At 49.6% G+C, this 12297-nt stretch overlaps 1 protein-coding gene across 3 annotated transcripts in view; it reads left to right on the top strand.

The window, feature by feature from the left end:
• Window positions 1-12297, top strand: part of TUT7 (terminal uridylyl transferase 7) — a 2420963-nt gene that overhangs the window by 207555 nt on the left and 2201111 nt on the right. For all 3 annotated transcript variants that reach the window (XM_069625717.1, XM_069625718.1, XM_069625719.1), the window contains one exon: window positions 10245-10367. In XM_069625717.1, coding sequence (XP_069481818.1) covers window positions 10245-10367 — 123 coding nt within the window. The remainder of the gene's footprint in view (window positions 1-10244; window positions 10368-12297) is intronic.

The following is a 12297-nucleotide window of genomic DNA, read 5'->3' on the forward strand; positions in this document are numbered from 1 at the left end:
AAACCAGACTCCTTAGTTGTCACCACAACTAGAAAGAGAGCAGGCACACCCCTTGCTTCCTCCGAGGCTCCACCTGATAAAGAAAGCAAAAAGATCTATGACATGGGCAGAAAGGTTGCCTCCTCTTTGGCCTATCAAACCCGGATAGCCAACAACGCAATCCTCTTGGCTAGTTATAATTGCCATAAGTGGGAAGAAATGTCTGCTTTACTTTCATCTGCCCCGGAGCCACTCGGATCCAAACTAGCTCAGGTGGCGGCAGATGGAAGGGCCGTATCTACCTGTCTCCTTGAATGTCGATCGTCCGTGGACGACACCTCGGCACCCACATCCGAAATTGGACATCGGATAAGGTGGCAGGCCCCAAAAAGTCTGTAAAACACTCCTTAAACACAGACCACTCTAATAAACATGTCAGTGGAACCTAACGTGCTCTTTGGTAAGGCCGTGGAAGACTCACTTAAAACGGCAAAGGACGAATATGACACTCTAAAATGTTTAGGTCCACTCACTAACAAGCCTACTGGACAGAGAGGTAATGAAAATGTTTGCCATTTTCAGGGCCAAAATTCTCAACAAGGATCCAGCTACATTCAGGGCAAGGCTCCTCCTGGGGAAGTAATCGACGACAATCCTTCCAAGGCTTTCCCAGAGGACAACGCAGAGGTCATGGTCTGGGCAGAGGCCCGGCTCGAGGTGGCACTCCACCTCAAAGCAAGTGACATTCCGCTTCAGGTGCCCTCCCATGCTTCTCCAGTAGGACGCATTTCCAACTTCACCCACGCATGGGAGGGAATCACTTTAGACGGATGGGTGCTGTCCACGGTAGCAGGGGTCTACTGTATAGAACTACTTCAAAGTCCTCGCAACCACCCCCCACGACAGAAAATCCACTCAGAAGAACATCAGCGGATCCTTCTAGAAGAGATCACTACACTTCTATTAAAGGACGCCATAGAAGTGGTCCCAGCCAACCAGGTAAACAAGGGTATTTATTCAACTTCCTTGTGCCAAAGAAAGATCTAACAATGCGCCCTGTATTAGATTTACGCCCCGCAAACAAGGATGTCAAGCCACAAAAGTTCTGCATGACTACACTACAAGAGGTAATCCCGCTACTAAAAAAGGGGATCACATGGCAACACTGGATATGAAAGATGCCTATTTTCATATTTCAATGCTCCCAGCGCACAGAAGATTCTTGCGTTTTCAAGATAGCGAACAAGCACTACCAATTCAAAGTGCTGCCCTTTGGAATAGCCTCGGCTCCAAGGGTATTCACAAAGGTACTGGCGGTAGTGGCAGCGCTCCTGCGCAGGGATGCAATCCCATGTACCCTTACCTGGACGACTGGCTCATAACAGGGGAATCACCTCTGATTTGCAGCCAAAACATCCAAATAACAATCAACCTCCTCTTTCAATTGGGCTTCCCCATCAATGAGAAAAAATCAAGCCTAGTGCCAAGCACTTCAAAACAGTACCTAGGAGCTGTCCTAAACACAGAGGAAGGATTGGTATTTCCTTCAGAGGAAAAGAGTAAGACATTTGTTACTGCAAATACCAGACCGTCCGTCAGATAAGGGTGCGCAACGCAATGCTTTTAATAGGCATGATGGCATCTTGCATTACCTGGTTCCTCAGGTGTGCCTGCACATGCGTCCCATACAGAAGTGGTTGGCAAAATAGTGGTCTCAAGAAAGACGGTCAGTGGGACAATCTAGTTGTCGTTTCGCCAACACTTGTACTAAATCTTCGCTGGTGGATAAGAGAAAACCTAACGAAAGGAAAACCTATCTACGACCCAGAGATGCAGGCAGCGGTCACAATGGACGTCTCACTGGCGGGGGGGGGGGTCCCTCACTAGCTTCACCACACAGCTCCGGGTATGTGGTCTCACACTGCAGCTCAGAACCACATCAATGTGCTGGAACTTCTAGCAGTATTCAAAGCACTTCAGGCATTCCAACTCCATTTAACAAAACTGTCATGCAGATCCTAACAGACAGCACTACAGCAATGTTTTATATCAACAAGCAGGGGGGTACACGTTCTCCAAATCTGTCCACACTTGCACAAAAAATCTGGAAATGGGCACTCAGCCGGAAAATGTTCCTGTCATCACAACATGTTCCAGGGGAACTCGACGCTCTAGCAGACTCGTTGAGCAGAGATCCCCTACCAGAGGAACACGAGTGGTGTCTACACAAAGGAGTCGTAGAACACCTTCTCTCAATGGGGTTTCCCAACTATAGACTTATTCGCCACAAGTGAAAACCGTCAATGCCCAGACTTCGCGTTCAGGTTCCCCCAGCCAGGCTCCAAGGAGAACACCCTATGGATGAGCTTGTCAGGGAAATTTGCTTACGCTTTTCCCCCCAACTCCTCATGAGGAAGGTGGTGAACAAGTTACACAAGGAACAGATGACGCTTATCCTAGTTGCTCCTATGTGGACAAAACAACCATGGTATCCACATCTGCGCAAACTGGCGATGTGCGATCCAATCAAACTCCCATGCGAGTACAACCTACTCACCCAGGAATTAACAGTGCACCCTCAACCACACTCCATGAACTTGGCAGTATGGCTCCTGAAGTCAGAGTTCAGGCATCTCAATGTACCTCAAAGATGCATGGATATCTTGGAAGAATCAAGAAAACCAAACACTAGTTACTATTAATTTTACAAATGGAGAAGATTCGTAATTTGGTGCCAGACTAAGCACATCAACCTCATAGAATGTACTCCATCTAACATTCTCACTATAATGCTCCACTTGCTAGATGCAGGGTTAGTGTTTAACTCCCTAAAGGTCCAGCTGGCGACCTTGTTAGCCTACACTTCTTCCCATAATAAGGTCTCATGGTGGAAAGTGCTGGTCATGAAAGCATTTATGGAAGGGATAAAGAGTCTCCACCCTCCAATTTGTAACCCACTGCCAGGTTGGGACCTCAATGTGGTACTCGCTAAACTCATGGGACCCCCTTTCGAGCCTATGCACAAGTCTAATCTCAAACACCTGACTTATAAGACTGCCTTTGAGGGGATTGGGTCCTCTGACGTATTCCATATCTATGACAGGTAATCGCCACAGCTGTGCTGCTTCGGAAACTTTTTTCTGCGTCCTGCGTCGATGAGCCGTCGTCGAGGACCTCCTCCGACGTCATCCGATGTGATAAGTAGGACGCACGACGCCCGTAGCCTCAGTTTAGTTTTTTTCCACGAACGTGTTGCTTCGTGATTCTCGGTTACGCCTCGACTCTTTGGAGTTCTGTTCTTCTCGGTTCTTCGAACCTGTTCGTTTTTGTGAGATAATCCTTCTTGTGGAGATGTCTTCTACTTCGTCTTCGAACCCGCGTCCGGGCTTCAAGAAGTTTGGGGAGTGTGGGTCTAAGATGTCGGTGACGGACTCGCACGACGCCTGCCTCTGGTGCCTCGGGGAGGCCCACGACACGGATGACTGTATCGACTGCCAGTCGCACACGTCCAAAGCCTTACAGGAACGTAAGAAGTTGTTGTCGGTAGGTCGGTGTCCAAGCCCCGGAAGTCGAATTCTGCGGGGCTTTCGACGGATGATTCGAGAGGTGACTCTCCGCGTCGTCGTCGGAAGTCTTGTGGGTCTCCTTCTAGGAGTCGGTCTCGGCCTCTTCGAGGCATTCTCGGAAGCGCCGACAGCGGTCGTCTTCCAGGTTCTCTTCTGAGGACTGTGCCCGGCACGTCGCTTACCCCACCAGCCGTGCGACGCCGGAGGAATGGGCTTCCTTCGGGAAGAAAATGCTGGCGATTCTCGAGTCGCAGGGTACTAAGCCGTCCGCGCCCCCGAGTGGGGTCGGCCGTGACAGGTCAAGAGACACCGATTGCAAGAGTGGTCAGCACGAGTCACGGGAGAGGTCCCGTTCGGACAAGGGGACTCGTTCTCGATGTACCCGTTCCATGTCCCGGTCCTCGACGGGTTCGAGACCGTGTGCACCTGTGATGTCTTCGAGGAAGACATCGACGCCTGAGGCGTCGAGGGCGTCGACAGGCTTTCTTGAGGCTCCGGCTCCGAGGAAGTCGTCGAAGCCGTCGACGCTCAGGTCGTCGAAGGACACGCTCGGAGCTCCGGCTTCGAGGACTGTCGATGCTGGCGGCGCTGCATCTGACGTCGACGCTGCTCCTCTCGGCGCCGATGCTTGTTCTCTCGACGCCGGTGCCGATTCACTCTACGCCCTCGACGCCTTTCGAGGCCAAGGTGTCGGAGGTACCCCGTGGCACGGAGGAACCCCCTAGAAAGGCTCTGGTTAAGAGCAAGCACTCTCGGGTGCCTTCTTTTCGCCACCTGGAATATATTTCGGAGGTGGATGAGGATTCTGATGGCCTGGTTCCTAGTCCGGTTCCAGATGAGATGGTCTGGGGCTATAGCCAATTTGATGATTTGGGGCAGTCACTGCATGATGCCAGTGGACTGGACACCTCTCCGGAGGTGGAGTTTTGTAGGCCTGAGCCTGGCTCTCATGCCGATTCCTCGTACCGGCGCCTTATGGCTAGGGTCTCCGAGTACTTGGGCTGGTCTGCTCCCCCAGGGGAGTTTGTGCAGGATGATCTCATGGACATCCTTGATGTTGGTCCCCCAACTGACCCGGTACTGCCGTTTCATATGGCTCTACAGAGAAGGGTGGCGGCAGCCTGGTCTGCTCCGGAGAGTCTCCCGGCGGTGGGCAGGTCCTTGTCGCGAAAATACCATCCAGCCAGTAGCGACCCCTGCTACTTGACCAGGCACCCCACTCCGGAGAGTTTGGTGGTGCAGGCGGCCACGGCCCCGGCAAAGCAGGCGTCGTACCCTACCATCCCTCCTGATAGGGACGACAAACGTTTTGATGGCTGGGCGAAGAAAGTGTTTTCTTCAGGGGGATGGCGCTTCAGGCGGCCAACTCCATATGTGCCTTGTCTCGTTTCACACACACTCTGTGGAACTGCATTGCGTTAGCTGCTGAACATATTCCCTAAGGGGACCAAACGGATGGTTTCCTTGCTATGGTCCAGGATGGTAAGGATGCCATGTGTGAGTCCGTTCAGTCGGGTTTGGACATGGCTGAATGCGTCAGCAGGTCCATGGCGGCGAGCACCGTGATACGCAGATTTGCGTGGTTGCGGAAGTCAGGGTTTGCGCCTGATGTGCAGTCCCGGCTCCTCAACATGCCCTTTGACGGTGAACACCTTTTTGGCAGCAAGACTGACGAGAGCCTTGAGAGGTTGCAGACCTCCAAAGCTGCAGCAAAGTCGTTGGGTGCTGCCGTTCGCCAATCTCCACCTTTTCGTCCTAGGGGACAGCAATGGAGGGGTGGTTCCTTTCGCTATTACTCGTCCTTCAGTAAAGCGAGAGGAGCTGGCAGTCAAAGAGGCCAACACAGGGGTACCAGAGGTGGACGACAGGGTACCCGTGGTGCCAAGGCCACTCGGGCAGTTGCCTCTTTGCCCTCAGGTAACGCCACAGCCGTTACCACTCAGTCATGAGGCCATGAGGCCATGTCCCATGGTTCGGCGGTTGGGGGAAGGCTGGCGCAGCATCTTGTAGAGTGGCGTGCCATTACTTCAGATGTGTGGGTTCTGGCGATCATAACCCACGGCTACTGTCTTCCCTTTCGGCAGAGGCCTCACGACAATCCACCGGGGAACCTCTTTGCAGAGTCCGGATCCACTCCTTGCGCAGGAAATTCAAGCCCTGCTGGAGAAAGGCGCCATAGAACTGGTGCCTGTAGTAGAGAGGAACAAGGGATGGTATTCCCCTTATTTTTTGATTGCAAAGAAAGACGGGGGATTGAGACCCATCATGGACTTGCGCGGTTTGAACAAACTCCTCAGAAAGGACAAGTTCAAGATGGTTACTCTCTCTCATGTCCTCCAGGCCCTTCAGCTTTAGGACTGGTTGGTGTCTCTCGACCTCAAGGATGCTTACTTCCATGTGCCGATCCATCCCAAGCACAAGAAGTACCTGAGGTTCGCGGTTGGCGACTTGCACTTTCAGTTTCGGGTCCTGCCGTTTGGATTGACCTCCGCACCGAGGGTTTTCACCAAGCTCATGGTGGTTGTGGCAGCGCATCTCAGGCAAGGGGGGATTCACGTCTACCCCTACCTGGACGATTGGTTGATCAGGGGGAGCTCTCCCAAGCAAGTCCTGGATCATCTGTCCGTCACCTGCCACTCTCTTCACAGGCTGGGCTTCTCCCTGAATTTAAAGAAGTCCCATTTGACGCCAACACAGCGGCTCCAGTACATCGGAGCAGTGCTCGACACTTCCCTGGGGCAGTGTTTTCCTCCCCAGGTGAGGGCTGTTCACATTCAGCAGATGGTACACAAGTTTCAGCATGCCCAGACGCTCCCAGCGTTCGAGTTCTTGAGGTTGCTCGGCCTCATGGCATCCTGCATTCTTCTGGTGCCAGAGGCTCGCCTGCGGATGAGATCTTTGCAGTGGGTACTCAAGATGCAATGGTCGCAGTCCTCCGGCAGGATGTCGGACCCGGTTCAGGTGCCTCCCTCGGTCGCCCTGGACCTTCTGTGGTGGGCCGTCAAAGCCAACTTGATGAAGGGGGCTCTGTTTTGGCTTCCCTGGCCGGAGGTGACGATCGTGACGGATGCATCCTCATGGGATGGGGAGCTCATGCCAACGAGCTGACAGTCAGCGGTCGTTGGTCTCCGTCGGAGTCCAGACTCCATATCAATCTGTTGGAGCTGAGGGCAGTCAGGCTAGCCATGAAGGCTTTTCTGCTGACTGTGCGAGGAAAGAATGTCCTGATACTGACGGACAACACAGTGGCCATGCACTACCTCAACAAAAAGGGGGGGGCAGGGTCACTTCCTCTGTGCAGGGAGGTGATGCAGCTCGAGTTCTGGGCCATCCAGCAGGAAGTTTCGATCTCGGCAGTTCATCTGGCCAGAGACGAAAACGTGACGGACGCTCTGAGCAGGCAGAGCACGATCTCTCATGAGTGGGAGTTTGCTCAGGAGATTCTCCTGGAGATCTTCGCCCTTTGGCGGACCCCTCAAGTGGATCTCTTCGCCTCCAGTGTCAACCGGAAGTGCGAGAGGTTCTGCTCGAGGGAATTTTCTCCAAAAGGAGCCTTAGGAGACGCGTTCGTGGTGGAGTGGTCATTCCCACTGCTGTACGCGTTTCCTCCAGTCCCCGTCATCCCGCAAGTGCTGCGGAGGTTACGGAAATTCGGTTCCCGGATGATCCTCATTGCTCTGGCGTGGGATCGGAGGACGTGGTACCTGGACCTTCTCGACTTGTCCATCTGTCCTCCACGTCGTCTTCCCTACCGAGACGATCTGCTCTCACGGGAGGGGGGGTCAGGTTCTCCATCCAGAGGTCAGATCCCTCAACCTTCACGCTTGGCTTCTGAAAGGTTGAGGTATAAGGATTGGGACCTCCCTGAAGACGTAATGGAGGTGTTGCTCTCGGCCAGACGGCCAGCAACAAAGTCTCTGTGCCGTTGGCGTAAGTTCTGTGACTGGTGCAGAGTTCAGAATGTGGATCCTTTTGCATGTGACATCCCCATGGTTCTGTCCTTTTTACTTTCTTTGGCCCACAGGGGCTTGCAAGTGGGTACCATTAAAGGTTACCTGGTGGCGCTGTCCATCTTTAAGCGCTCGTCTGAAGAGTGTTCCTACTTTAAAATCCCTTTAATTTCACAGTTTCTGAATGGGCTCACTAATGTGTTCCCTCCGTCGCCTTTCCTGGTGCCCGGTTGGGATTTAAACCTTGTTCTTAAGTTTCTTATGGGTGCTCCGTTTGAGCCTTTACATTCTTGCCCTTTGAGGCTGTTGACTCTGAAAACTGTGTTTTTAGTTGCGGTTACTTCCGCTCGCAGAGTGAGTTACAGGCACTTTCAGTTAAGCCACCCTTCACTGCTTTCCATAAGGACAGGGTTGTCCTTAGAGTTCGTCCTTCTTTTCTTCCAAAGGTAGTCACGGAATTTCATTTGGCCCAGAAGGTTGTTCTTCCGGCATTCTATCCTCCTCCGCATCCTGGTAAGGAAGAGGAGAGGCTCCATAGGCTTCATCCTAGGAGAGCTTTAAGCTTTTATGTTTCACGCATGTCCCGGGTCAGAGTGAACGATCAACTCTTTATTGGTTACGCTGGAAAGCGTTTGGTGCAAGCTGTGACGAAACCGACTTTGTCTCGCTGGATTATTTTGGCCATCTCGGAGTGTTGCCGCTTGGCGGGTAAGGACCCACCGGCTGGCTTGCGGGCCCATTCTACCAGGGGTATGGCTGCATCTACTGCCCTGCAGAGGGGTATTCCTATTCGCAACATCTGTGATGCAGCCACCTGGGCTTCAGTACATACATTTGTACGTCACTATTTCCTCGATTCCATCCGAGGACAGGATCTGGCCTTTGGCAAGGCGGTCCTTTGCTCTATTTGATTGGCAATTCTAAATTTTGATTCTAAATTCTTTCCCTCCTCCTTGCTCTGGTACTGCTTTGGGAGTCTGTCATAGATATGGAATACGTCGGAGGACCCAATCCCCTCGAAGAACAAGTTACTTTCTTACCTGGTAATGTTCTTTCGATGAGATGGTCCGACGACGTATTCCATATCGCTCCCTCCCTACCTTCCCCGCTGCAGAATTTCTTTTGCGATTGCAGCTTACGTTCCGCAAGTCTTTGTGTCTGACTGGCAGTTGACTAATGTCACACGTTCTGGGGGAAAAAACTACAACTGAGGCTACGGGCGTTGTGCGTCCTACTTATCACATCGGATGACGTTGGACGTCAGAGGAGGTCCTCGACGATGGCGCATCAACGTCATCGACGCAGGACGCAGACGCCGAAAAAAGTTTCTGAAGCAGCACAGCTGTGGTGATTACCTGTCATAGATATGGAATACGTCGTCGGACCATCCCATCGAAAGAACGTTACCAGGTAAGAAAGTAACTTGTTCTTCTTAGTGCTATCACTTCCATAAGAAGGGTTAGTGAAATCCAAGCTTCGTCAGTGCAGGATCCTTTCTTTATTATACATAAAGACAAGCTGGTTTTATGTACTCGCCCTAAATTCTCACCTAAATTCATCTCCAAAGTTCATGTAAACCAGTCAATTGAGCTACCGGCTTTCTTCCTGGAGCCCAAGAACTCTGCTGAGGTAAAACTCCACACAGTGGATGTGAGAAGAACGGTCCTCTAGTACGTAGACAAGACCAGACCGCTAAGAAAAACAGATCAATTGTTTGGCTTTATAGCGCCAGGCAGAGAAGGTGATCGCATCTCTAAAAACGCTATCTATAGGTGCATAGTCATATGTATCCAACTGTGCTATTCCCTATCAGATAAAACACTGCCTTTTACACCCAGGGCTCGCTCCAAGAGAGGTACTGGGGTCACTCTGGCATTCATTGCAAATGTTCCCTTAGACAGTATTTGCAAGGCAGCTACATACTTTCACTCGGCACTACTGCATTGACACCCATTCCAAGACAAAATACACAAGTGGGTCAAGCGGTTCTCAAGACCTTTATTCGCTCATGAACCTTCTCACAATCCACCTCCTTCCACTACTCGCTAATCTACACACAGCATGTGATCTAAGCAGATTCCACAAGCCTCAGAAGGGATCCATTACTCAACGTAATCGTATTTCTGATGTTTGTGTCTGCTTAGATTCACGTGACCCACCCTTCTTCCCCTCGGAGAGAAGGCGCATTGATGCTTATGAGCTTGTCTGATACGTATCTGCTTGGATACAACTGTACTCGCGCTACACCTCATGCTACCTCATGTCAGAAAAAAATAACTATCTGAGGGACCTCAACGCGTGAGGGATCATGGGTACAGTGGGCATCACACTAGGGATAGTATTACTGGCACGCCCTGTCGACGTCCCTTTTTCGAGTTCCGAGAACTACTGTAATAACCCGCAGCTTCTACTAGATGTTGGCCTATGCACAGCATGTGAATCTAAGCAGATTCAAGCATCAGAAATACGATTACGGTGAGTAATGTAATATTTATATATTTCTATGCTTTGTGTAGATAACGTCTCAGTCAGTGAAACTTCGGTCAAGCTTTTGCTGCTTCGTTCAGGCCCTGCCTCTGACACAGGCAGGGTATTTTGCTACTCTATGAAAAAACACAATTTCTGCTGATTTCTATTGATGTGAAGAATGCATTGGGTTTTTTAAACCTTTTTAGAGGTGTTCTCCTTCAAATATAACATCGCTTCATTATGCTAATGAGTGTTGGTGTTTTCCTTCTCTGTGTTTCAGGGAAGGAAACCTCGGCGCTACCCTTTGGCGGTCTACACCTGTAAGCTCTGTGATGCTTTCCTGGAGTCCATACCATCTGCTCATAAGCATATCAAAGAGAAGAGGCACAAGAAAAACGTCACGGTGAGTGCAGCGCTTTCTTTATATATATATATATATATATATATATATATATATATATATATATATATATATATATATATATATATATATATATATATATATATATTAGATCTCACACTTAAGTGTTTGCTTATCGAGGCAATAAATGCATCTTTCTTCTATTAAAGGTTAACTTTATGATGTTTGTTAGGACCCATGTGTCCTTATTTTGTGGATTTAGTTTGCCCTTGTAAACGTAAAGGTTAATGGTCTCTAGGAACTGGCTTGTGCTTTGTCCTTCAAAGTGATTTCCAGACACAATTTGGGCACCTGTTTTTACCATTGAACCCCTGCAAGACTAAGTTAACTTCTCACTGTTACTGCTTATCATTGGTATTGTGCAATGAGTGTTATTTTTAGGCCGCTGTATTGTCCAAACTATTTAGCAATATGAATGTGTATTTGCAGCATACACCTTGTGTTGCCATTTTTGTGACGCACTTGAAGTAATGCATTCAAGTAGTACAGCGAAGATCCTTCAATTAAGGATGCCTTCTGCTAAGGATGTAAATAAAAATAATTTCTTGTGATTGCAAAGCATAAACATGTTTTGACTGTAGTGTTATTCAAGTGCATACCTGGGGAATCTGATACCTTTGTGATAGCCCACAATTTAAGCACTCTTCTCTGACCTGAAACCAGCCTACAATTTGCAAGTTTGAATCCTGACATCGCCTGCTCAGCCATTCATTCTTCGAGGTCGATAAATTGAGTATCAATAACTGTGTCATAACCTCATAACAGCTATCACAGTGCTAAGAAGCGAGAGGTCCTTATGAAGAGCTGTGTAAAAAAGTCATAAAATGTTTTTTACATTTAATTTATAAAGGAGCATGTTTCTCAAAGGTAAAGATGCTCACTTTTGAGTTTTGTTCCATAGATGTGAAATTGATATTGGCACGGTTTCCTCCTTATAGCGCAGATCATGCACCCGAGAGTGTGATGACTGAGGACGCTCCCGACGGCAGATGTCCGCTGCTAATGAAAGACGTATATATGGAAATGTAATAAACTATGTCCTCCCCCTATGGCGTGGCAATGCCAATGTATGCGCTTGTGTTTGGAGTTGCGCTCCAGGCCCCTAATTTACTCCATTAGTTTTCCTGTGAACCTGCTCCACTTCACAGGTTATAACTGATGATAGAGGTGGGGGAACATAGAAGTGCTGTTGTCAATGCTCTGCTTCTGCTTGCCACGTTGAAGAGGTGGCGGCATGCTTCAATGACCAGCATATCACTCGTCGGTTCAGGGGATAAGCAGCTCTCAAGTCCTTTACTTTGTAGCAATTGGTCCTGTGCACACATCGATGTTTTTTTGTGAGGGGTTTGCTACACCACCACAGTTCAATCCGAATTTCAGAAACCCACATTTCCATAGGAAAAGGAGAAAGTGTACCTCCTAAAGCATCACACGGACACTGCACTAACAAGGAAATTGGTGTAACGGATCATGTTCATGCCTCTGGTTGTAGGACCATAACATGCAAACTGATATTAATGCGCCATGGATGGAGATGGAGATGAATATGAAGATGATGGTGTTTAGTCATCCTCTGCATGTTCCCCAGCAAGCAGGCAGGGCCCACAGAAATGCATGCCCGTCGGGAGCTTAACAGCACTGGGCCCATGCTGTTTTTCAAGAGTACCTCATCCCTGAGTTTGATGTCCGTGGTGCACCCCAAGAACCCAGTTGGAAATTATGGACCGAGCAATTGGACATGTTCTTTACAGCAACCGGCAAAACAGATGATGCAGCAATGAAGTCCATGCTGCTCTTCTATGCAAGGGGCAGTGCACAAAATATTTAAAACTCTGCTAGAAGGTAATTGTTCCTGTGCGGCAACAAAACTGTCTCTCACGGACCATTTCAGCCCTCTGGTGGACCTGGATTA

Source organism: Ambystoma mexicanum, chromosome 6p, assembly GCF_040938575.1.
Source record: "Ambystoma mexicanum isolate Mex_15411 chromosome 6p, UKY_AmexF1_1, whole genome shotgun sequence".
NCBI lineage: Eukaryota > Metazoa > Chordata > Amphibia > Caudata > Ambystomatidae > Ambystoma > Ambystoma mexicanum.